Consider the following 24560-nt stretch of genomic DNA (forward strand, 5'->3'; position numbering starts at 1 on the left):
TTTGGGAATGTTGGTGCACTGACTGTGGGAGCGCACCGTTGGGAGGCGAATTCCGTCCTGCCTGGCCCGGAGCTCGGCACTGCTCCCCAGCAAGCACGGCTGTTGGCCTGCTCCACCAAAACCTGCATCACGGCCACGTCATCGGGCGAGATCCCGAGGTCCTGGAGAGCATCCGCTGAGGCTGAGCATGGGCTTGCGGCTGAGGGGCACTTTTGGGTGCTAGAGCTGATGTCCACAGGGCTTCTGCTGGGTAATTTTTCATCCTCTCTGCATTTTATGTAATTTGGCCTAATTATGTAAAAAAAAAAAAAAAAAATAATTAATTTCTTACTTAATGGCCTGGTACAAATGAAGAGGATAGTGCATATTTAAAACTCCATGTATACATCTTTTAAGGGACATTTTCTTTTTGATTAAAGTACTTCCGCTTAAAATGGATTTGCTTAACCATTTCAGCGCTGCTCCTGCTCAGAGGCTGCTGTCGGCCCACACGCAGCCGGGTTACGCTTCCTCACGTGTGCTGTCTGTTCACTTTTGTTGTATACGATTTGGCATAGGCAACATATGGTGCACGATTAATTTTTCTTTGTCCTCTGGTTGGTTTCATTTCCTGGTTCCCACGGCACTATTGAATTGCAAATGGAGCACAGGGGAGATTTAACACAAACAAGACTTTTTTTTTTTTCTTTTTTTTTTTTTTCCTCCCCTCTTCTGTCTCCTTGCCCTTCTTTAAGAGACAACTCCTGGCTTAAGTTTTTTTTAAAAAAAAATCCTGCATTTTTAGAGTAAGCAGTACTTGCCAGAGACTTCTTTAAACATAATATATAACAAAAGTCCTAGAACCCACAGAACCACAATATTATTTTATTTCAACAGTACTGTATTTAACTCTATTAGTTTCTTCTGTTTCTTGATTTTGGCCATAAGGAATCGATTACATCTTACATGTACAGCATCGCACTCTGCTAACACTGCATCCTCAATTCTGTTGTTCCCTAGTAGCAGTTGTTCTGGTATTTTATTTTTTGGCTGTCGTAAGCTAGTTGTGTATATGAAATTATTAGAATTTGTGGTACAGGATTTGTGGCTGGTGGATGATTGATCGTCCTGTCTGTGAGTGAGGGGTATTCTGCTCAGATGTGCCGTAAAACCTCTGTTTTGGAGGGTATTAAAATCACATGCTGGGTAGGAAATTTCTACAATTGGAGGACAGACTTACCACAAACTGTAATTAAACATTTACAGTCACAGATATTAACAAACACTTTATGTATTAGCATGCTGGCTGGGGAGCTCACCAGCGAGCGAGGGCTGGGAGTTACAAGTGTTTCTTATTTATCTGTGTGCGCTCCAGTGCCATACGTCTCCATAAAAATCTCACCGTACGCTTCATCCCAAGACTGTAATTTGTTATAATACGCGGTTGTTGAAGTCCGTGTTGTTTCTGGAGGAATCAATAGGGCGGCAGGAGGCATTGAAAGCTGCAGGGGCACTTAGCAAAATTGGGGAACCCCCGTACGTGGTATGAAGGGGGCTGACAGCTATTGCATGCCGTAATACATGTATGAATCTGACTGTATATCCGCAGCATGCTGACATAACCTATGTTTATGGTAGCAGATGACATTGCCGTACCAGATACGCGCTTTACGGCGTACTTCTGTCCCAGCTAATACTTAACAGCTCCTTCCCGGGGAGGCCGCCTGGCGTCTGGCTGGCAGCAGGCCCCTCTGCTGCAGCTCACGGCCTGTTTCGCGGCACCTCGGGCTGTAAACGCCTTTGGGAACCCCCCGAGGAGAGCAGGAAAGGTGAAATATCCTGAGTGGGCTGTGTTTTATTCCACTGATCTTGTAGGGACTAAGTAAGGTCTTTCCCCATAGGGTCATCTCTTTTTTTTTTTTTTTTTTTCCCCCACTTCATTGCAAACCAAAGCGGAGCTTAGAGGCGAGCTGGGAGAGCTGGATGGATCTAAGAGGGGGAAATCTTCCTTGAACCAAGTGCTGGAATAGGAGTTTGAAGCTCAGCGATTGCTCCTGGGCAGCCGCTCGGCACGCCGCGGCCTCTCCCCAGTGCCCGGCTGTTCATGTGCCTCTCGGTACCCAGTGTCCCAGGGTGAGCTTACAGCCAGGATCTGGTGTGCATCCTGCACCCCCAGGCTTCAGGGGCTGAGCACGGGCGGCAGGGATGGGTGTGAGTCAGCAAAAGCCTTGGTAAGTAGCTAAAGGGAAGCACGGGATCAAAATCTGGGAAAAATATATCATAGATGTGACCTTTCTGATAGGAAAATTCCCCTGAGAGGTTTCTCTGGAGCGAGTTTAGTCACCGATGGCCCATCTCCTGCCAGCTGCTATGTGTTGTCGTGCTGCTACGGGTGCATTGACTGACTTGTAATCTCACTTGTTCCCCCACCACAGGGGCAGTCAGGACGCGACGGTTACCCGGTAACTCTGCCATTCCTTGTATTTTTATTCTCTTCTAATCTGCGTTCTGTGGTCTTCTCAGTCCTTTCCATGACACTTGATTTTCTTTGCTTGTCTTGGTCTCTCTTTTTTTTTTTTTTCCCTTCTTCCCTTCCCCTCTTCATCAGTGACAGTTTTTGAGGGATTTAGCCCTAAAACTCAGGAGCCTGTGTAGTATTCTCTGTTAATGCTTACAGGGGAGAAATATTTGAGCCCTTTCATGGTTTCATTCACACTCTGTCCTCAGCATTCACTGGACAGCAAAGGTAGTGAAGGCTTTGGGGTTTGTCCCAGGCACAGCTGTAGGTGGCCTAATTTTGGGTACCTTGGTGTAAGAGCTTCAGGTGTTGAGATAGGTTCCTCGTTTGCACATTTCCAAATTTTTTTTTCCCTGGGAGCAGAGATGTCCTGCTGAGCCTGTTGGCAAGGAGAGATTTTGCAGAGGCTCAGAAGAGTCATTCGGGATGCACTACCCTTCCCATGCCCGTGGGCACCACCAAAATGTCTCTGTGGGAGGTGTCTTCTGGAGGAGAAATAAGGGCTCTGAGCTGCTTTCTGCAGAAGGAGGGAGACCTTGTTCTGGCCAAATCCCAAACTGCAGCCTCCTGGCTGGCTCCCTTAGTCCCCATGACTGCACTTGGATGGCGGCAGAGCTCCGGCTCCGAGGGCCTCAGTGGCTCGTCAGGGAGCGACTCCCAGCACGGGCTGGGAGCAATCGCTGTGTAGATCCCCCTTGTTCCCAGCACGTTTCCAGGAGTGATCAGATAAACTCTGAGCTGTTTCAGGAACTGGATGTGGTGCAAATGCAGAAGCAGCAAGCGGATGTGAAACGGTGTTTGGTGTCAGAGAGGTGTAGTAACACGTGCGTTTCCTGGCTAGCACAGCTTTGGGTTTATTTGTGAGCTGCTGGTGTGTAACTGGGCTGCAAGCAATGGAAGCTTTACAGGGATGAAGTGAACCAGAGCTCTGGAGATGGGGCCCAAAGAGAAAACAGCTTTTATAAGATGCTTTCAATATTTTGATAGTTAACATCTTAAGGGGAGGGGTTTATGCTCTACAATAAAACTTTACAGCAGAAACAGTTTCTTCTTTATGAAGTTCTATAGGTTCATTATTATTTTTTAAAGTCCAGAGAGGATTTAGTTTCTATTTTTAGGACTATGGCATATCCTGCTAACATTACCATAGCAGCTACAAAGAACGTTGGGTTTTGTTGCTTTTCAGGTCTTGTTTGACTTGGTTTTGCCGTCCCCTTGAACACGGATCACAGCGTGTACCTCAGCCTTGAGTTTCAGTGTGGGTTCCTGTGGGCTCAGGGCTGCATGGGCTCTGTCTTCTCTTCCCTTTCCCCAGTAACTTTTGAACTTGGCCCATTTCAGCCAAATTTGTCAGAAGGACAAAGACTGTGCAGATAAGTAGTTTGTTTGATGTGAACTTTTGATATCAGGGGCATGTTAAAGAAAAAAGAGCCTTTTTGATATCCACGGTGAGGCACAATCTTACGCTGCCGTACATGTGCCTTTGCCATGTCACCCACTTCAGAGGTTGCCTGAAGATTGTCCTGCATGAGATTTTCTATTGGCCTAGGGGTCAAAAAAAATATTTTAAAAGCCACCCCAGCACTGCAATTAAAAAAGAAATAATCTAATCCATTTGGGGGGTTTTCTAGCAGATCAGGAAAGCTGATGTTGGAAGGGTGAAACTTGCGCTGCTGCATTTGTAACCACGTTTAACAAATAATTAAATAGCAAGATAAAAACCCTCCTCTGCAGGTAATCCAGCTACAGAGAGTGGAATTGCATCGGGCCCCGGGCTCCCATGGGGTCACGTGGATGCCGGTGACTGGTGAACAAGACGGAAGTCCACAACTCTCTGTGCTTCTCACTTTAGCTGCCAAGAGAACTGGCTCTTGAGGGACAGAAGGGTCTCTGAGAGCCAATTTAAGAACCATTATATTGAATATTACTTTGGGTTCTGCAGGGGCTTGAGTGTGGGTTGTGTGTGTTCTCTGGAGAGCTGAGGGCAGAGAAAGGCAGAAGATGTATTTAGTGTCCACAAAACTTGCAATTTGTTTTTTTTTTCTTATCTTGGCTGTATAATTTGCACGTATTAACGGTGGCAGTGATCATCATGAGCTCCTGGGTTTTGGGGTGCAAATCAGCTTAATCTGAGAGCCCACCTTGTACCTTCTGAGTTTGCAAGAACACAAACGAAGGTGCCAGGGAGCGAGAAGACTTTTACACTTTTTGATGCCAAAACACTAATCTTGCAAGTCCTTTTTAGAGAAGATGACCTAAAACAACTTCTGAGGGAGTTGCAAAATGAGCAGTTCAGGAAAGAAAATAGAGTTTTCAAGACAAGGTGCTGAGCAACCTGATCTACCTTTGGTTAGCCCTGCCTGGTGGTATCGCTGTGTCTGCAGGCCCCCTCCTCAGGGACCTGCCTGGTCGCTGTGGGGACGGTGGCAGAGCTCTGATTGTCCTCACTGTGGGCTTTGTGCTGGTCCAAGTGCATGCTGAGGTCTCCCTCCTGCCGTGAAGGGCATTGCTGCAGGAGGGCCACCAACCACTGCTGGTTTAACTGTGTTGTTTTGTTCTGGTGCTTCCCCTCGCCAGCTTTTCTGAAGAGATGACAGCAACCTTTAGATCAGATTGACAAGGAAAATTTGGACGACACCTTTAGCCTTTGTCAAAAGACCACCCAGCCCATCCCCAAGCTGATGCACAGCCCCAAAGTTTAAGCTCGGCTTTGCATGTTGGAGCAGAGGAAAAACAGACGCGCGGCTGCCGCGACGATGGAAATGTGTTTCTTATTGGGAAGAACCAGGCGCTGGGACCGGGATCCCTTGGGACTTGTCCCGAGCAGCGCTTTCTGTAGCAAGGAGCATCCGCACTGCAGAGCGGTTCCCCTCAACTTGATGCGCTGTCAGTGCGTCAGCGTGTTGGGGGGCATTTGTCCTCGTAAAGCTGGGAGCAGAGCAGAGGGATTGGCTGCACAGAGGACTGATGCAGTGGGGCCTTCAGCTGCTTACGTTAGCAGGGCAAGCAGCTGCATCTGGGCAGGAGGAAAAAAAAAAGAAAATGAGGAACAGATGGAAGAGTCGAATTGTGAGTAAGCTTTCATAGAGTGGTTTGGGTTGGAAGGGACCTTTAAAGGCCATCCGGTCCAACCCCCCTGCAAGGAGCAGGGACATCTCCAACCAGATCAGGTTGCTCAGAGCCCCGGCCAACCTGGCCTGGAATGTTTCCAGGGATGGGGCATCCACCGCCTCTCTGGGCAACCTGGGCCAGTGTGCCACCACCCTCAGCATAAAAAAATGTCTTCCTTATGTCCAGTCTGAATCTGCCTCCTTCTGTTTTAAAACCATTACCCCTCGTCCTATCACAAGGGGCCCTATTGAAGAGTTTCTCCCCATCTTTCTTATCAGCCCCCTTTAGGCACTGGTACTTTGCTGCTAACCTTTCCGTGCAGGCGGATCTTCCCATTATGCAGCTGTTTAATGGAGTCAAACAACGTGTGGAGGGGAGAAGCAATGGCTGGGTGGTGCTTTTAGCAGCCTTGCCCCCATCCCTTCCCCTGCCCCACATGGGGATGGTTTTATACTTGCCTTCAAACTACTCAGCTGTCCTCCTACATGATATTTCTTCTCTTTCCCAGTGAGATGCTGCATTTGCGGTTCACCAGAACCCATTCCCTTCCCTCTTCCCGTCTACTGGAGAGGCCTTTTGAAGCCAGTCTCTGTTTCTTGAGTTTCATCTGCCTCTGCTACTCGTCTGTCCCTAAATTCGGTCTCTGCTGCACCGCTATGTGACATCCCAAATGGGAGGGTTGTCCCTTCAAGTGGGAAGAAACCTAAAGAATGAAGTTGATTAATGAGAGGAGTCACTTCGTGTGCATGTCTTCATTAATAAAAAGCAGAGCAGGGAAGAGGCTTTGCAGAAAAAAAAAAGTATGATATGAAACAGAGTTGTCTTATATTTTATACATTTTCCTTAGAATATTAGCATCTATTTTTACTTGAGGAGAGTGTTGTTCATTTTATTCCTGCAGTGTATAATGTTTGCTTTCTGAATTTTGTAAATCATTCGTGTGTTGCCTGAAAGAGCCCGGGCATCGTCCTGCCTGTCTCTTGCAATGGCGGGAATCTTTTGGGATGGCAGGGAGAAAAGGCTTCAAGTGCTGCCTGCTCAGAAGTAATGCAGCTTGTTACTCAAAATAATTCCATATTGAGTAATAGCATCCTTTTCTAATGACAGGTAACTACACCAATATAATCAATTAGTGGGCTTAGGGTAAAGGAGAGACATAGCACAGGCGTTGCTCGATGCTGGCACACCTTTTGGGGAGTAATTGCTCAGTCAGAATTGAGATACTCTTACACAGGCTGTTCTCATGTATTTACAGTCCACCTCACGCTAAGGAGCTGTTGGAGCTAAGTAGCTCAGCATCTTCAGAAACTTTATTTGGGAGCCTTGCACAGTGAGCTAATATCTTCCTTTGGCTACAGCACTGTAAATGCAGAGTTATCCACTGAAGTCAGCTGTAATGCATAGGAAATTGACTCGTAAGGATTATAAACTCTGGTTTTAATTAATTTTCAAGACATAAAGTGAAGCCAAATGTTTTGGTTTTGTTTTTTTTTTTTTCTGAGCTGACGTCTGGGAGAGGGGTTGGAGAAGCACATGCAGAAGGGAAGTTGGTTCCTTGACTTGCAAGACCCCAGCGTAGTGGGGTCCTGTAACAGTGACTTTGGTCACAGCTCTAGACCTTGGCCATAACCAACAGAGCCTGGGGTTTTCTCTGCTCAGCAATGAAGTATTACAGTGTAGATGACCTAGCAAGAGAAAATCTGTGTAAGCTTTTGTTTGTGACCCATAAATGTATTATGAATGGTAGACAGGCTGATGTGGGAAATGAGGAACGCATGCCCAAGCCTGTTCCTGGTGGCAATTCTTCCATCCTGTTGTGGTCCCGTAGAGTTTACGAGAAAGCTCCGGGATATGCACGTAGCTGGGCATTTTGGAAACGGCAACACCAGAAAACCAAATGTGACATTGATGATAAACTGTTTTTACAGGAGAACTGTAGAATTAACTTGGAATTGGACTGCCTGGTGCCTTGATGAGTTGCCTCCATCTGTGCAATTATCTTCAAGTCCTGCTTGGGCACGCTCAGGGTACATGATGGGAGAGTCACAGAACGTGCTGTGCGTAGCTCAAGATCGCCCCATGCCCAAACCAGAGCAGCAGGCAGTGGTTTAACTCTTCAGGAAGGCTGCCAGAAATCCCATGTGAGACACGGGAGACCACGCTATGTGGTCAGATCTCATGGGCTGTAGGGAAGAGCGTATGGATATCAGACTTTTCCTGTTTTTTTCACGGTAGGCGGATGCTTTCCAGACCCTGGGTGGTAGCTCATGTGCAGACACGGAGTGCTTGTACATTGCATGGGTGTTTTGGTTGGTTGTGCATGCACGGAATTAAAAAAAAAAAAAAAATTCATATTTAACATCTGGCATCGCTAGACTCAGATATTTTCAAATACTGTGTCATGTGATTGGTATCCATTCCTAAAATGAAAGTTTCTGTTGGTAAGCTGGCTGTTTAAATTTCTTAGCTAGGTTTATCAAGGTCATAACTGTAATTTAGGGTTCGGTCCTCTGTTTGTTCTTGTGAGTATCTTTATTCATGAATATTCAGACTTCAATGAGCATCTCCTGTGAATGAAGTCATTTGCACACATACTTCTCCCAGTATGTTACTTCTGTCCCAAAAGACAGAAGTAACAAATATTCATTTTACAAGGCAAACTTTGTAGTTCCAGTCTTTTTCATTTTATTTTAATATCAGTTTTGTGGCCAATTCACGTAATTATTTGCCTGGAGGGGAAAAACCTCCTTAAGCAGGGAGAGCAGATCCAGCGTATTTTCCTGCTACATCTGTTTACTGCCTCTCTGGTGTGGAGACAACAATGATTTTGTAAAGACGAGCTCTTCATGGCAGCAGTTTATTTTTCTTTTGATTTAAAGGTAATTCTTCCACAGGGAAAATAAAAAGTTGTCTTATATCCCACCCAGCAGAGGAATTGCAGATGCATTTGTTTATCTTATGCACTTCTAGTGTTTCTGGCCAGGGAGAGGAGAGGGTCTGATGAAGGTGCTGGTGACAGCGGCAAGGAGAACTTTTCTGCCCAAATTGCTCAGGCAGATTTCTGATACGGGGCACGCACGGCTTTTCAGGTGATGACTTGGACTCTGCTGGCTGCCTTATCCTGAGCTGTCTTGTGCAGGAGGAGGCTTGGTGATGAGGATAGGTGGTGGAAAAGGTCCTTCAGTACCTGGCTGAGGCAGGGATTTGGTTTCTGGCTTCTCACGCTGCTTCTCATCTGGTTCCCCGCTTCGGGCGCAAGTGCGGCTGGTGGATCTGCATCTCCGTTTCCAGTTCTTTTGGGCACAGCCACGTGGTACCGAGGCTTGGCTCGTAGGCAGAGGAAAACTGGGAAAAACCAAGAAGTTTGCTCATTAACCACAAAAGAGAGGTAACCAAACAGCAGCTGTCAACCAGGGATGGCACTGGTGGAGGCAGAGTATAAAGGCAGAAGGAGGCTGAAGTGTTTGCTTGAAATGTCAGTATTCCTCCAAAACAATTGCTTTCCAACTTCAAAATTGCATTCCCACCACAAAGGCCATCTCTCCCATAGTTGAGCATTAAACAAAAAATATCCAAAAACCCAATTGGGCGCAAAATGCTTGAAACAAGCAGTTGCACAGAACACATGGAACTCATTTAAGCCTCAGAAATTTGGGGGAAGTTGGGGCACTCTGTTGTTTTGGAAGAAAACTGGTGCAATGTGATGCACAGATGAGTGAGCTCTTGCTTCTGCAGTGGTGCCAAGCAGCAGATAAGCTGATCTGACGTGCCAGGGCGCTCCTCGCAGGGCGTTGCTGGCCACGGAATGGAGGCAGCTCCTTCCCTTTGCGTCGGGAGGAGCAAATGAACCGGCCCTGTTGTGGCATTTTCTTTGCATTTTAGCCGAGTAACCTTGCTAACAAACCTAAGCAGTGTCCCGCGCAGCTCCAGTCCAGCGTTTGCTTTCCACTCCGTTGCACCAGTCAGCGTCAAATTTACTTCCAAGTGTTTTTCTTGAGCATCTTTGAGATGATGTCCTGCAAAACAAGGAGGGAGCTCTGCAAACAGACGGAGGAAGGTGCATCTTATATTTGAGGAAGAGGAGAAGTAGCCCCTTATCTTGACCACAAAGCCCTAATGAACATGATTGGCATGCCTGGGAAGACACCTGGAAACCGAAGTGCTCTGGTGAGCCCACACTGGTGATGCAAAGGAGGGGCTGAACAGCTGGCAGGGCCTGCCACTGCCTCTAAAACATTCTCAGAATGAGTTTGGGAGTTTTTTTCTGGGTGTTTTTTTTCTTTCCCAAGCTTTTCAGAAACCCTTGCAAGTGTTCTTGCTCTGTGCCTGCCTCTGGTTGCAGAGGCTGGCTGTGTGCGGCCGCCGGATGCCCGGCGTGGACCAGCCCAGCCTCCGAGGTGGCTGCTCCCTTGCAGAGCCCCGTGGTCTGGTTTGCATTATGGGTGAAGTTTTTTAGCGAATTACTGCTCCTTTCTGCTCCGTTTCCATCAAAGAATGGGCAGAGGCCGCCCAGCAGTCTGAGGACAGATCTTTTTTTTGGAATAGAGCACAGATTTGTGTTTTTCGTGGTTGGTTTGTTAACACATGCTTGGCTCTTATCAGGCTGCTGCTCTGCGTTGTTTGCCTCACGTCTCTGCTGGGGGATTTATTGCCCTCAGCGCGGGCTGTGGGATGCGGTTTGCCCCGAATAAATATTTCAGAGGAGCCTTTGGGGGTTTGGTGATGCTGAGCCCCACCAGGTGCTGTGGGCAATGACTGGGGTGCGCTCAGGTGGACTTTTCGGAAATAAATTTGGCAGAGGTGTGGGTGCTGCCACAGGTAGGGGGGTCTGCAGGCAAGGGGGAGGCTCAGTTCACCCCACTGCCCAGAGCAGCCTCCATCAGGATCCCTCCCAAGACCAGAGCTGGATGTTAAATGCGGAGCGGCAGTTTTCAGGGAGATGGATTTTGGGGAACCCCTAATTGTCCTTCTCTCTGAAACGAAATAGGATTTTCCAGCCGAACAAGGAGAGCCTGGCTCTGAGGCCGTGTGGGACAGCGGCAGCAAGTGGGATAGAGGAAGGAGAAAACCAAACCAGAAGATGGTTTCCCGTTGAACTGTCAAAAACTTAGTGGCCGTGAATTGTCCCCCAAAAATTTGTACGCCCAGCTGTCTTCAGAGATGGGGTGGCACACACGGATAGGCAGAAGCAGCTGTGCGGAGGTTTCAGGGTCCTCTTGCTGCTTGCGCTACACCGTGCATAGGGTTCGGTCTGTCGAGGGAAGCCGGATGACAACGCCACGCGACAGCTTTTGTTACGCGAGTGCCTTCTGCTATGCTTTACACCCCGAGCTGTCCCGAGTGGGAGCTGCCACCGGTCGTTCCTCTTACCTGCTGCTCTCGATAAATATGCCAGCAAAGCCTGAGATTTAAAGTAGGTTTTGATCCAGGAATATGACTTAATGGATAAATAAGTACTCATGTCTGGCTTATCTCTTACTTCTATGACATCCCGCCGTCTTCTTGGAGAAGACCATCTCTCAGATGATGTTTGCTTGCAGAAAGCTGTGGTCTCGGTGCCCCGCTGCTGGCCTCGGTTAGGGTGCAGGTGCCATCCCAGCTGATTTGGGGGATGATGGCAGCCAGGGGATGTTAGAGCAGCCCCCCCAGCTACCCCCACCATGGCCTGGGGACACCTGTCCTGCCCAGGAGCCTGTGTTTGCAAAACGATGTTAGCGAAAATGCTGAGAATAAGGCATTTTATTGATTTGCACAGAAAATTGGACGTTACAGAGTTGATGGTTAAAAAGGCCTCTGTCCCTTGTTGGGGAAGCCAAGGTTGTTAAGCTTCCCTCTTTTCAAATATTTTTTTGCTTCCATTTTTTAAACAAGTAAACTGATATGTGGAATAATAACTGTAAATTATTTTCTAAATGAAAACAATTAGTCTTACAAACATTTTAAAAAATCATGCCTCATCAACGTTGCTATTTTGTACTTGTAAGAGAGCTGCAGAAGCTATTTGCTTTTAAAAAATGAAGAAAAAACCATCACCTAGTAATGCAAAAGTAATTTTCAGTTTTGCATGCAGTCATGGACCAAAGCGGAATTTGTGTTGGACAATAGTGAAATAGCTTTTTTCAAACAAAGAAACACAGAAAATTATTAGCAAAGGATTGTTAATAATAATGCTGAAAAATCATTTTCATGCTGAGAAAATTTTATTTATTTATAAGTGCAGGGCCGTTCCCCTGTGCAGCAATCCCACCCCATTCCAGTGAGACCACCCACCGTATATATAGTTAAACGTGAAGCTATCATGATTTTAATGATCTTAATGCTTAAATATGACAGCCCCTGGTAGGAATGTTTCCAACAGAGCGTCGTGCTGCAGGCTGTCACGGTTTCAGGGTCTCACGCTGGGAACCCCAGCAGTCAGGACAGATGCAGGAGGCAGCTCCCACCGAGGGCTCATCGGGGCTCACGGCCGTTACCCCCAGTGATGTTGCAGTCAGTGTGTGCGCAGCGCAATTCCTCCTATGACCGATTTCACGTGTAGAGCCTGTCTCTTCACAGATGTCTAAGTGCTGTTATTTGAAAGGGCAAATGATTACTGTAGCAGAGGTGGCATTGGGTGGAGAAGAAACTTGCTTTTTTATGAGGGCTTCTGGTTCTTCTGCGCTGAGGGCTTTAGGGAAGCAGGAGGAGGTGCCATCCCAGAGCACTTCTCTTGTGCTCGAGTCATTCCCAGTTAGCGCCAGTGGCTCTCAGCTGCTATTTAGAGGACTCACATTTTATTTTTCAATCCCTCTTCTTCCCTTTTCCTTCAGCTGGGAAGCTCCAAGGAGCCACAGCAACCTGGCTGCCTTTCTCCCCTTTCCTTGTGACGGCTCTGGCAGGGCGTGCTTGGCCGCAGCTTTCGCCAGAGCTTTCTTCTCATAGAAAAAGGCGCCGAGGAAACGCCCCGCCAGCAGACGCTGTACTGCTTGCGCAGATTTATGGCGTAGCCTATAGGAAAGGATGGTCCCTGCTCCCTGGCCGCGCTGCAAACCATGCCGCCCAGTGACCCAGGGCCCTTCGCGGGGATACTAAAATATTGTCACGCTCTTTTGTTCTGACACTTTCCTCCTTTTCACATGTAAGATTTTACCATTTTTTGAAACCACAGAGACAGAGATTGAAGGCAGCCCTTTGAATTTGTTAAAGTTTGACTGCAGGGTTCCTTCCGACCCCTGTGCTAATTTTTAGCAGAGCAGGAAACATTAAAAATAACCATGAGAGAAGATTTCCCAACTCAGAAGGATTGTCCTTTTAATAATCTCTGGCTTTGTTTTCACTAGATATTTTCCCCCCCTTAAAATTCCTGTAACACTGCTGGAGCAAGTACACCCCTGCCAGCAGCAGCGGCGGCACCCGAGGAGGAGGGCAGAAGGCCAGTGAGCCAGGCTGGTACCTAGGCTTGTTCTGAGCAGGGGTAAGGGATGTACAAGGGAAAAGCTTATTATTTATTGGAAAGACTTTTGCATGTGAATTAGAGCCTGTAAGCTCCATGTCTTCCCACTTTGGTGAACCTTAAACAGTTCCCAAGCCTTCAGCTGCTCTCAGCATTGGGTGAATCTCACTTCTGCAATGAGAGGTGATGTTTTGGTGCTACATCTCGAGACTTCTGAGCTTCTACTGTGAAACAAAACAGAGGAAAAAAAAAAAATCAAAATTTGTTTTAAAACTTATCTGAATGTAGCCTCTTCCTCTGAAGCTGAAATGTTGCACGGCCAAACCAAGATGTGCAGCAAGAGCGCATGACATAGTAACGAGCTCTGCTCAAGCCCTAACGTCTTATCTGACTTGTCTCAGCATTCTCAGCATCGTTGTATTCAAGATATGTCATTAAATAATATTATTAATGTGTGCCATAAAATACATGTCATTATGTAAATGACATCCTCACCCAGGCAACGGCAGTGGGGATGTGCCGTGGTTTGGGTCGCTGTGCCCGCAGGAGCACCGTGTGCGTACGTGACTGTTTGTGAGCGGTAAAACCGAGGCGAGTCGTTGCCGTTACTGCTCACCTCTGCCCCTGTCACCAGCTCTCCCGCTAACCCGGCTCCTCCCGCCCCAACAATCTGAGGGCTCCAGCCAGATGTTCTGGATGTGTTTTCTTTATCAAACTGACAGCAATGTTTCCTTTTTTTCTCTTCAAACATGGAAGATGTCCTACAGTCGTATTGGTCTGGTGCCAAACACGGGCGGTCCTTACTGGTGTGTGGTCAGAAACTGAGATCCGAGTTGCTCACGGCTGGGAGAGGGCTCTGACATCCATCAAATGATGTCAGCTGGGACCACACCAGTGCTGTCTTCCTCAAAGCACCTGGGATCCATGGGTTTTGTCCTGCTTGGCCAGTGCAGTGATGGTTTTGGTCGGAACCGTGTTTTGAGGGAAGCTGATTGAATTTTCTCTCTACGTTGCCTAGACAGGTTTGTTCTAGGCAGAAAGTTCATCCCCATTTAATTATGTAAAGTGTGATCACTGTGTGTGTGATTCGGAGAGAAAGGCTTGTAATTGAGCGTGGGCAAATGTGTGAGTGAAATTTATCCCTGGGCAAAAAGCACAGCATGAAGCCACTGTGATGCTTTCTCTTACTTGGTGTCTAGAAAACTCACCTTTTTCTTACGCTTTGTGCTGGTCATTTAAGTGGAAGTGATTTTTGTCCCCCCTCCCAAATGAAAACTTCTACAGAGTTGGTTTTTGACTAGAAGAATAGGGAGTTTATTAAATGTTTTTCTGTTCCTTAGTTATCAAATAAACTAAAAATTCTGTCATCTTTAATTAAAATGACATGGAGCAGAAGTCAAATAAAAGACAATAGGGTTCTCAACACATGGGTGCTCCTGAAAGTTGGAGGCAATCAAATAAGCCAGCTGAGATTTCAGATGCGCTCTCCTACCCTGCACATGCAATCCTTTGGTTGCTCTGGGAGACGTCTGGCTGGGCAGGTAGAGCAGAGTCAATTAAATCTCCAGCCCAGATTAGCAAAACATTTAAAAGTCTGAGTTAGCCTTGTCCATTCAGCGGCGTGGCTGGCTGAGAGATGCTTTGAAAGCCCGATGGATATTGTTTCTCTCAAGTATTGAGTGTTTTCCCTCAAACAAACATCCTTTGAATAGGGCATTGTTTTTCCTTCTGGATGTCCCTTTGTGGACTGATACAAGAATAGCTAAAAGCTGATGAATTGGTATTGTAAATTTTTTAAAAATTATATCTCTGGGACTTCTCTTTTGAGAAGTTGAATGTGCTGCAAGTTCTCTGCTCAGGTCCCACATTTTGTCCTCTGGAAGTCCGAGAGCTGCATCGGGAGCTTCAGGTGAACCATCTCAAACAGTCCTAGTTTCAGGAAAGAATCCAGGGACCTGATGCCTTTCGCAGATGTTATAACGTAAGGAATCGAGGTGAGATAAAGTATGAAGGGGTGTTAGGGGAAGGAGGAGTAGTGTGATTGTGTCCTGCAAGCCTTTGTGTTAATGGATGCAACTGCATTCATTTATATTTTTCATTGCTGCTGCGTAGCAGTTGTGTACTGGTAGTTCCTTATGAGAACCAATACGCATCGCATGAGCGGTGTAACCTATGTTTGGTCACTTCAGAAATCTCATCTGTAAATAAATCCCCATTTATTTTCAGGTGAACATCTCTTGTATGGGTCTCTCAGTGCCAACACCCTGCCCAGGACTGAGCTGCCTGGATTTACCTCTTTTTCCTAACACAGCTCTGTGTCCCCCATGGTTTCACATTCCAGGCCCCGTCACCACAGCCACGCAGACCGATTTATTCCTTGTCGATGGCCAGAGCTGTGAGCTGGAAGGATGCTATTTTTAATGCAGTCATTGGTCTCCTCTTACACACGTCTCTCTCTTCGGCTTCACTCTGATCGGTTCCCTAAGAAATACAGAAAGCTTTGATGCTTTGTGGCTGTGTTATACAACAGTCCAAACTACGTTCGCTTTGGTAGGCCCTCCCAGTTTAGAGGGCTGTAACGCAGGAAGATGTTTCAGCCCAGTGCATCTACGGGAGGACGTGCGTGTGCCGCACGCGTGCGGCTGTACTGGGCTGACGCGGGAGGGAGCGGGTGCCGTTTAGCAAGGGTAGCCCTTGAATTTTGCAGTAGGCGGTGAGGAGAGCAAGGCCAGGCTGGGTTTGAGACCACAGGAGCTGCCAGCCGTGCTGCGGCACTGGGTCAGGCTTTGCTGCAGGGACGCGGTGCCCACCATTTGGCACAGCCCCTCCGGAGGCGGACCCTCACCCAGCAAAAAACGTGAACATGTGTTGGAAATTTGGGGGTGGAAGCGGTGTCTGAGGGCTTTGCTGACTCACAACCATCGTGCTGTGTCTCTTCAGGAATGGTTTGCAGGGCTGAGCCTTCTTTGGGTTTAAATGTGGAAGGGTTTTAAGTTCTCAGGCAGCAGGTCATGGGTGGGTGGAAATGCAGTTCTGGGATTTACCATAACTGTTGGTTTTTGAACTGCTTCTCATCATCCCCAAGTGCCTGTGTCCCAGCTCCAGCTGACAGCAGGGGCAGCTTTGGCTTTGTCCGTGGGCCTTGGAGCATCTTTGCTTCCTCTCCCCATGTCCATTCTTCCTCAAAAGCAAGGTTTCCTATGGCCCGGTACATTCAGTGGCTTCATGTTAATTAAGGGCTGCATGCCAGAAACTGGGGAAATAACTATTTATTGTGTGGATTTACTGCACGCTCCTGCAGCAACCTGAGAAAGGGGAGACCTGGGGAAGAACTGGGGTGACCAAGTGCTTGGCCCTGCACATAGAAGCACATTTCCAGCTTTGTGTCACTGCAGATGAGCAAAGCACGTAGATACCAGCTCACCCTTCCCTCCTCCATAGCCAGACACCCCTTCCTATCAATGAGATTTACCATTACGGACTGAGGGTGATGGCTGATCCCCTCATCCTGGGTAAAATGGTGGAGTTTCAGCAAGTCCTTTTGTTCAAACAAAGGATTCAGGTCTGAGGTAGATGGGAATCCCTCCCAGGATCTGCTCAGTTGAACCAAATCAGACGTGTTTTACTGCTGCTCTTTCAGAGCCTTTACAAACCTCAGGGAGTCCCGAGCGCTGTGCCAGAGCAGTGTCACCCTGTCCCTGTCACTAATCCTGTCGCTTCCTCTCGCGCCTCTTTATGCTCTGCGAACTGTTTGACACCTCTTACCGCGCTTCTGTGGAACCTTCCTCGCGGATTGCATGGATGGAGGATTAGGTGTCTAACATAGCCAAAATTGTACTGTACGTAAGTAGAGCCTCTCTCAGAGCATGGCTGATATTGCTAAGTTTGTGGATTAATTTTTTAATTGTTTCTTTTTTAACAATACTGTCTTCTCCTTCCCTTTTCAGGGGCCTCTTGGTTTGGACGGCAAACCAGTAAGTAGCACGAAGTGCCAAATGTAACATGTCTTTATTCGTGCTGCTCTGCCATAGATAGGCAGAGTCTCAACTATTACTCACTTATTACTACATATATAACTGTTTAGGAGACAAAAATTGTATTTAGAAGAAATATTCTGTGGTCTGTAACACATGTAAGTTTGAACTCTGAGCCAGCGCTGGCTGGCACGGCTCGACGTGAGCTCTTCTTTACCTGTCAGCTCGTCTCGGCTGCTTTTCCTCCTGCGCCAGCTCAGCTTGCGGAGACGTTGCAGATGGGCTGCAGACCAAATTTGGGAAATAAATTCCAGTAGCATCTTGGAAGAAGCAAAGTCAGTAATCTTGGTTGCGTGATTCTGGCGCTACAAAGTGGTATCATAAAAATAATTGTTCCCAAACTGGGTTCATTATTCCTCCAAAGGAGCGCGGGTGGGAAGGGCTTGAGAGCGCCCAATGTCCACGCAATGCTTTGTGGAACAGCCTAGGCTTCATTTTTACTTGGAAGCCCTTTAGATACTTAGGTGCTCCAGTCTTTTCTTACTTATTTTACAGAAACACAGACTTTTTTTCTTTTTATGCTAGCTGAGCACTAGCCAGCCTCCAATTCCTTCAGCTGGATGGTTGCTGCAGGAGGTCACGGCTCTGTTTTTGTGTCCAAATCCCACTCGATTCCACCATGTTCACTAGAGGGCACCATCTGAAATCTTTTTGAGCTCTGGACCTAAACCAACTGTGATTTTCCAAGTGGGCAGAAGTTATTCAGTCTACAGTCAAAAAGTCACTCCAGACACTTATTTCTAGCCAGTTGAGGAGCATTTTGCTGTAGCTGTACTTTGCTGTGGTTCATTTTTATCCTACTTCTGAAGATGACAAATGTGAATGAAAATAAATCTAGAAATAACGCATTATGAAAGAAAAAAATTCCAAGAAACTGGAAGGCCAGCTCACACCACTGTGCTCAGGGCTTGGCTTTGAATTGGCAAAACGCTGTGATGGAAAAGCAGCGCAAACCCCAGCAGCAAGCACGCTCCTGCACCCGCTGTGCTTGGCAGGCATGCACGTGGACGTGAACGGCAGCAAGTTGTGCATGTGCAGCTCTCTGGGTGAGATGTAGGGAAAATCTCAACGAAGAAGCAAATTTATCAAATGGCCAAACTCAAACCAGACTGTTCGTGATCCCTTCCATGAGAGCAAGGGGCCAACAGCCTTGCTTAGAGCCAAATTAACAGCAGGAGGGATGCTGCATGGGGATGCAGATGCTGCCACTGTCAGCCCCTCTGCTGACCTTCCCCCGCTGCATCCCACCGGGTCTTGCTTCAGCAAACACTGTGAATGGGGCTGAACCCTGAAATTCAGTGTGTTTCTGTGCTGGAAGGAGGATGCAGAGCAGACACATCAAAGCATGGCTCTGTGGCTTCTCTTTGGGGCTGCAGCGTCTCTGCCTGCCTGTCTTATAGAAAGCTGCTTAGAGGGAAGATGACTTATGTCTTCAGGAGAAAAAGCCAGCACAACCAGCCCATCCTCCTTGTTTATTTCAAACAGATGTATAATTGTTGTAATGATATGCTGAGCATGTGTTTTTCCAGAAGTGATTTAATACTTCAAGAAATCTCTTGCATCTAGTTAGTCACGTGTTTGCGAGCAGCAGTCATGCTGCCTGCCCTGCCCTGGTCCCTCTCTGGTCCTCTGTCATGGCAAGCGCAGGCAGGACCTCGTTGGCGCTTTCGGTATCATGCTGCTCATATGAAGCTGTGCATAATGTAAAATAATAGCATGTATAACATAAATAATGGCAAACGTGGCTCAGGCTTGTGAACTGGTGAACGCAATCTCCTTGATTTTGATGTTGTGCGTTGACGATTCTGCTGTTTCTTAACTTGGATCCTTATGTATTTCCAGGGACCTCCAGGACCAAAAGGGGAAAAGGTAAAGACTTCGTTAGCATGTGGGTTTTGGGAAAGCAGTTGTACAACCTCCTCCTGTTGTAATTCTCTCAGTTCAGATTACCCCAATACGCCAGCATGATGTTGCCACTGGGTTTTGCTGGGATGTGGAGCAGTGACAGGGTTCTCAGGCTGCTTTTGGAAGAGCCCGGGGAAGGGGAGGGCAGAAAGAATTTGCGGAGATGTAGAAGCAATAAGTATGGCCTTTAAAGCTCATCCATGCTGCAGGGTTCCTGGTAGCCCCTTAGGGATTAGGAGAGCAGCATACAACTCTCTTCTTGCTTTCCTCCAAGAGCAAAGCCGTGGGCTCCATCGCTCTGTGTTTGCATGACGTCCTCCAATGAAACTGGAGCAGTCAATTAAGGTCATTACTGAAAGTGCTGTTAATCCTCGCATGTGTAGGACATAAGCAGTTGCTAGGGGAGCCTTACAGTTGGAAACAGTCTGCTTTTTCTGATTTATTGTCTGTTTCATCGGCTGCCAGGGCAGAATCATTCCCCATTGTGTCGTCTCGAGCCCTTCTCCTCCCTAGTTTTGAATACGTTAAGCAATAGGACTCTTGCCTCTTCCCTTGTGTGCCATGCCCACATCCAGCTGACCCTGCGCTCGGTCCTTCGTGGTTGAAATTTGAATTCTAATAGCTGACCCTTCCTGTTTTGCCAGGGTGAAGCAGGGGACATCGGCCCGAGGGTAAGTAGTGAGGTGGCATGTTGATTTGTTCTAAAATCTGATTGGGTTTGGTCACTGCACAAAACAAGGCTTCGTACAGCTTTGTTGCTGCAAATTGAGGTATGTTAACATTTCTGGAAACATCTAATTTTGCCATTGGAGCTCCTTGTGGTGGTGGTTTTCCTAACATGGGGAAGCAAGAGTTGAAGACCTTCAGGTACCTCATGAAGGGTTTAGCTTTTACTGGACTTTCCTATCCCTGATTTCCGCTTTCAGTGTCAGAGACAGACTCCATCTTTCTCTCGAAGCTGTGGTCCTTATTTGTTGTCGTTAGAGCACCAGTATGTCGCGGTAAGACCCAGTGTCCCAAGGCAAGATCTGTAGCCAGGACCTCAGTGGTTAAAGCTGGGCGAACATGCCTCAGAGTCACTTTTCTTTTTTTTTTCTCTAGAGGCTGTTAAGTCACTTCTTGAAGTTGGTGTCATTTTCTGAAGCAGCTCTCAACCACCTTGGGTGCGTTCGGAAACGTCACCCTTGGGGTCTGAAAATTCCTCCAACAGATTTACACCCTGTGTGGCTGAGGAGGGGCTCGGCATAAGGTCTCAGTCTTGCCTGAGTGCCCAACCACGTAATTGGGAAGGGCTTTAAGAGGTGATTCAGTGGCACTTGGGTGTGAATTTTCACTTGTTGGCCGGGGCTGTGGATGACTTCAGGGCTGGCGACTTGGGCAATGCCTCAGAGGATGCTCCAGCTCCAAACCGCGGGTGGTCTATGCCGCTGGATGACGTGGGAACCCACCTCCTGCTGCAGCTCCTGATTGTGCTGCAGGAAATGCTCTGAGGACAGGCTCCCAAGGTGACACTTGTCCTATGTTTTAATCTACTGATAATAATTTGTGTTTGTTTTTTTTTTTTCTCCTGACCTGCATTTGTCCAGATTTTGCTTTAGTTTTCTGGGGTTTTTTATGTCTCTTTGCACAAGAGTAAGAAAAAGGCTCTCAAACGATTTGGGAGGAAAGGGAGATAAACAAGCCTGACAGAGCCATGCCACAAGTAACAGGTCTAAGAGCTGGTACCTGGCTTTGAAAATAGCTTCCTTTATGTCTTCAGACGCTTAAGCTTGTGGGTTGGATATGCAACTTCTCAATGCCATCTGGCTCAGATTATTTTTTATTTCTTAATTTAATCTATCTTCCTCAAGTTTTGGCGGTGGCTTTGTTTAGCTGATTTTGAAAGATGCGTGGCAGCAAGTCGTCACAGCAACGGGAGGATAAATAACTAGGAATACATCCAGTGCCGCCTCCCTCGTAAATGGGTGTGTCTACAGGCAGTGGAATGGGGATAGCGTGTGTCAGGGAACACCAAAATGTCATCATTAGGAATGGCAGGGTAGGAGGGAATGATGCTTGAGGGGGCTTTGGAGGGACCGTCTGCAGTGGAAGTGAGATTGTTTGTGTCTGCACTGCTTCTCTTTCTCTCTCAATAAACACCTGCTGCCAGTGTGGACAAAGAGAGATTATTGCACACGTGAGCGTGCCTAACGCAGCTGTCGGAGGGGGATTTTGGAGAGCTGAGGAAGGCGTTCACGTCGGGTTGTCCTAGGCACTGAACACTTGAGCTTGCAAACGGTATCGAGGAGGATGGAGAATAAACACGCTCAAACACACTGACCAAATGCATGTGAGTGTTTACAAGGAGAAACAAAGACCAAATTCCCTCTGCTCCAGGGAGAAAAGAGGGAGCTGAAGCAGGATGCTGCCAAGACTGGGACTGCTGTCCCCTGATATTTATGCTTGTACTCCTCTCTTAAAACCAAAAATAATGCTATGTCTCTGAAAAGGACTGTTTTTATAAGCCAGGCTTGCTCTCTGAGCCAGCACTAGGATGATCACTCTGGATTTATTACCTTAGCTTGGGTGATCTTGCTCGTACTGACAGTTCAGATGTTTAGACAGATGATGGGATTGATGAATCTCTGCCCATCTGGCCCAGCGGATGCACGGCGTCTGTGGCAGCAGCACCGGCTTTGCTCTTGAGAGGGAGAAAGGGGGCTTCAACTTGTGAGAGATGCTCTGAGCTGCAGCGGCCCGTGCACCATGCTCCCGTTCGGCCAACGCCAATGGAGATGGCACCAGGAATGTCTGCACCTGTATCCTCAGCTGCTGTGGGACTAAATGCTGGCCAGCCACGTGCCTGAGCTGGCTCTATAGCTGCAGGCTGGAGTTTAGGCAGCAGGTAGAAAAGTAGCTTTTTTTTTTTTTCTCCCTTGCTTTTCACAAGAAGATAAATGCTGGCCAAGCTCACATTGCAGATAAAAGCTCAGCGCAGAAAATATCCTGCAGAGCTCACACTCAACAGAGAGACGTATGGATAGTTTACTTCTAACTAACTTACTTTACTTCTGACTTCAGAACATTATGCTGAAATGGCGAAATCGAGTACTCAAAAGCTGGAAATTGCCAGTGTTCAAGGTTTCTGTGCTCTAAGACTCCATTGCTGCCCAAGATCAGACCCAACGGCCAGTTAGCCCAGTGTCCCATGACCAGGTGCAGCGGGAGAGGGTAAACATGGAGCAGAACATGTAACTCCACCACACTGAACTGCTCTCTTGGAGCCTGGTTATCCATGGCCTGGATGCTTCTTGGGCCAGAGGAGGTGGCTCTGTATTTAATAGCCCTCAGGGCCGTTCGCCTTTCCTGGGCCCATCTCTGACAGGGGTTGTTTATAATCAAATGTGCGATGCTGGATTCGGGGTATGGTGTGTTTGGCCTCAGAGCAAATGCACGTTGTCATTTCACATGGAACAGGGAGAACTGGCCTTGGAAAGTGTTTGCTTCAATCTGAGGGGTAAGAAAAAAGTTTTAGTTCCTGTCTTACTCCTTGAACTTTTCTGAAAATCCTGTTTAATGCTCTTGTGTATCTTCCTGCACATAAGAAGCCATAAAACTGGGTCTACCACAAACCCTTTGCTCTCACTAGAGACTTCTTTGTGCTTTCTGTAGTATCTGGAGGGCCTGGCTGAGCAGAAGGGCTCTGTGTCCCTGTTAATTTCAATGTGGCATCGTCATGTTGGTTTTGGTTTTTGTTTGTTGTTTTTGGTTTGTTTGTTTTTTTTTTTAAATCTCAGGATTTCAGAGTTGTCCCTCCCCTAAATGGCTGTATTTAATCGAGGGCTGAGCTAAAGCCTCTCTCTGCAGTTGGGGAAAAAAAAAAAATATTGAGAGTGGTTTATTTTCCAGGGTTGATTTCCCACCCCCACCCCAACCCCCAATTTGCTTTTCCCCTCCTGTTTTGAGGTGACTGTGTTGAAGCATCCGTGCTCTCGATGTACCTGTACACACTCGCTGCTAAGCCTGTCCTGGGAGGCTGAGCAGGAGGTGGGCTTGCCTATGCAATATTTACCCCAAAATTGACGTTTGGGGTTATCTGTTATTTGTGTGCGAGGTTTAAAAGCTCCCTGGGCAATTTAGACAAGAGGTTGGCTCCTTAGAAACCTTCCGAAATCATCAGGGAGGATGTGCTGTGTGTTACTCGCGGGAGTTCCCGCAGCTCCGCTCCATCCTTTTGGTCCTGCGGATGTGCGTGGCGATGGATGGGGGGAAAGGGAGACGCAAGCAGTGTCCTGAGAAAGGAAATGTTTTCCTGCTTCTCCCCAGACAGATAACTGGAAAGGCTAACAGACAATAGCAATGACTACTGACATGGCCTGAATACATTGTTTTTCCATCATATAAATCTGAGAGATTTATCCGCGTTTCGCAGGCTGGGGAATACATCAGTATTCATTTTAGCCTCTCGAAAAAAAAATACAATATTTGGTCTCGGGAGAGGTGCTGGGATGTATCCCCCGTGGGGTTTACTGGAATAATGCTCTTTATTCTGTAGAACGCCCTGCGCGGGGGGAACCCTCGGTACCCCAGCTGCCCTGAATGTCCTATTGTGCAGTAGGCTAATGAGAAGAAACTTGTTTCCCTTGGTCTGTTTCCAGCTTTCCAAGCTCCAGTGTATCCAGAATGTTGAAACAACCACTGTTGGCTACTAGATTATTTCCTCCTTATGCACCAATTAATTATTGTTTTTTTAAGTTATATATTGTTATGGCCTTTAAAATTTATTCTTCTGCTATGCCTTCATCTTAAATTCTTGCTCTTTCCTCCTCTGCCTCCCACTTTACCTGGCTATAGATGGTCTTTCCCCACCTCAATCATGGATTTCTGGCTAACGATCAGCTCGTCTTTAGCCGGCGAGTGCTCAAGGTAGAAGTATCTCATCTGCTGCTGCTGGTTTGCTGTGGTTCTTTGAGTTGCTTTTGTTCCTTCTCTCTGGCTGACAGTGCACTATTGCTGTTTGAAATTGTCACTACCTTGGCGACCTTCAGAGGTGCTTGTTGGGAGCACGCTTGGGTGAAACCCCATTGGAATTTAGGGGGAGTTTTGCCAAAGTAGAGAGACATACAAGTGATGGGGTTGAGCATTTGGTCCTTTGTGAGAATCAGGAATCAAGCAGCAAAGTCCTGTAGATGTTCATCTGAACAGCGCTGATATTGTAAAATAAAACACATTAAAACTGGAGTTGTCTAAATCCTCGTATTCTAAATGTGACGTTTTAATTAGGCAAAATTCAGTGGGAGACTCTTGGTTTGGCATAATTTGATCCAGTGTTTAGCATTTTGCAATAGGATTTTTTTTTTTTTTTTTTAAAGTATGCAAGTGATTTAGGAGCACAGATCTTGTTGAAAGGCCGTGGGATTTGAGCTGCTAAGTCACTTAAGGACTTCTGAAAATCCCACACTTGTCCCTGATTTGAGGGTGGACCACATATTAAATGCAGTCCTCTTTCTGCCGCGGTGGTAACCCTTCCAGATGTTGCTACAAAATTTACGAGACGGCCTTTCCGTGAGGCTTTCCATTGTGCAGCCGCGTGGACGTGCTC

General features: G+C 47.2%; 1 protein-coding gene across 1 annotated transcript in view; it reads left to right on the plus strand.

Moving 5' to 3' along the window:
* Window positions 1-24560, plus strand: part of COL23A1 (collagen type XXIII alpha 1 chain) — a 183170-nt gene that overhangs the window by 139717 nt on the left and 18893 nt on the right. The window contains exons 7-10 of the mRNA XM_086759245.1: window positions 2415-2441; window positions 16988-17014; window positions 18917-18943; window positions 19624-19650. Of these exons, the coding sequence (XP_086615371.1) occupies window positions 2415-2441; window positions 16988-17014; window positions 18917-18943; window positions 19624-19650 (108 nt within the window). The remainder of the gene's footprint in view (window positions 1-2414; window positions 2442-16987; window positions 17015-18916; window positions 18944-19623; window positions 19651-24560) is intronic.

The sequence above is a fragment of the Chlamydotis macqueenii genome, chromosome 14, assembly GCF_036417535.1.
Source record: "Chlamydotis macqueenii isolate bChlMac1 chromosome 14, bChlMac1.mat, whole genome shotgun sequence".
Classification (NCBI taxonomy): Eukaryota; Metazoa; Chordata; class Aves; order Otidiformes; family Otididae; genus Chlamydotis; species Chlamydotis macqueenii.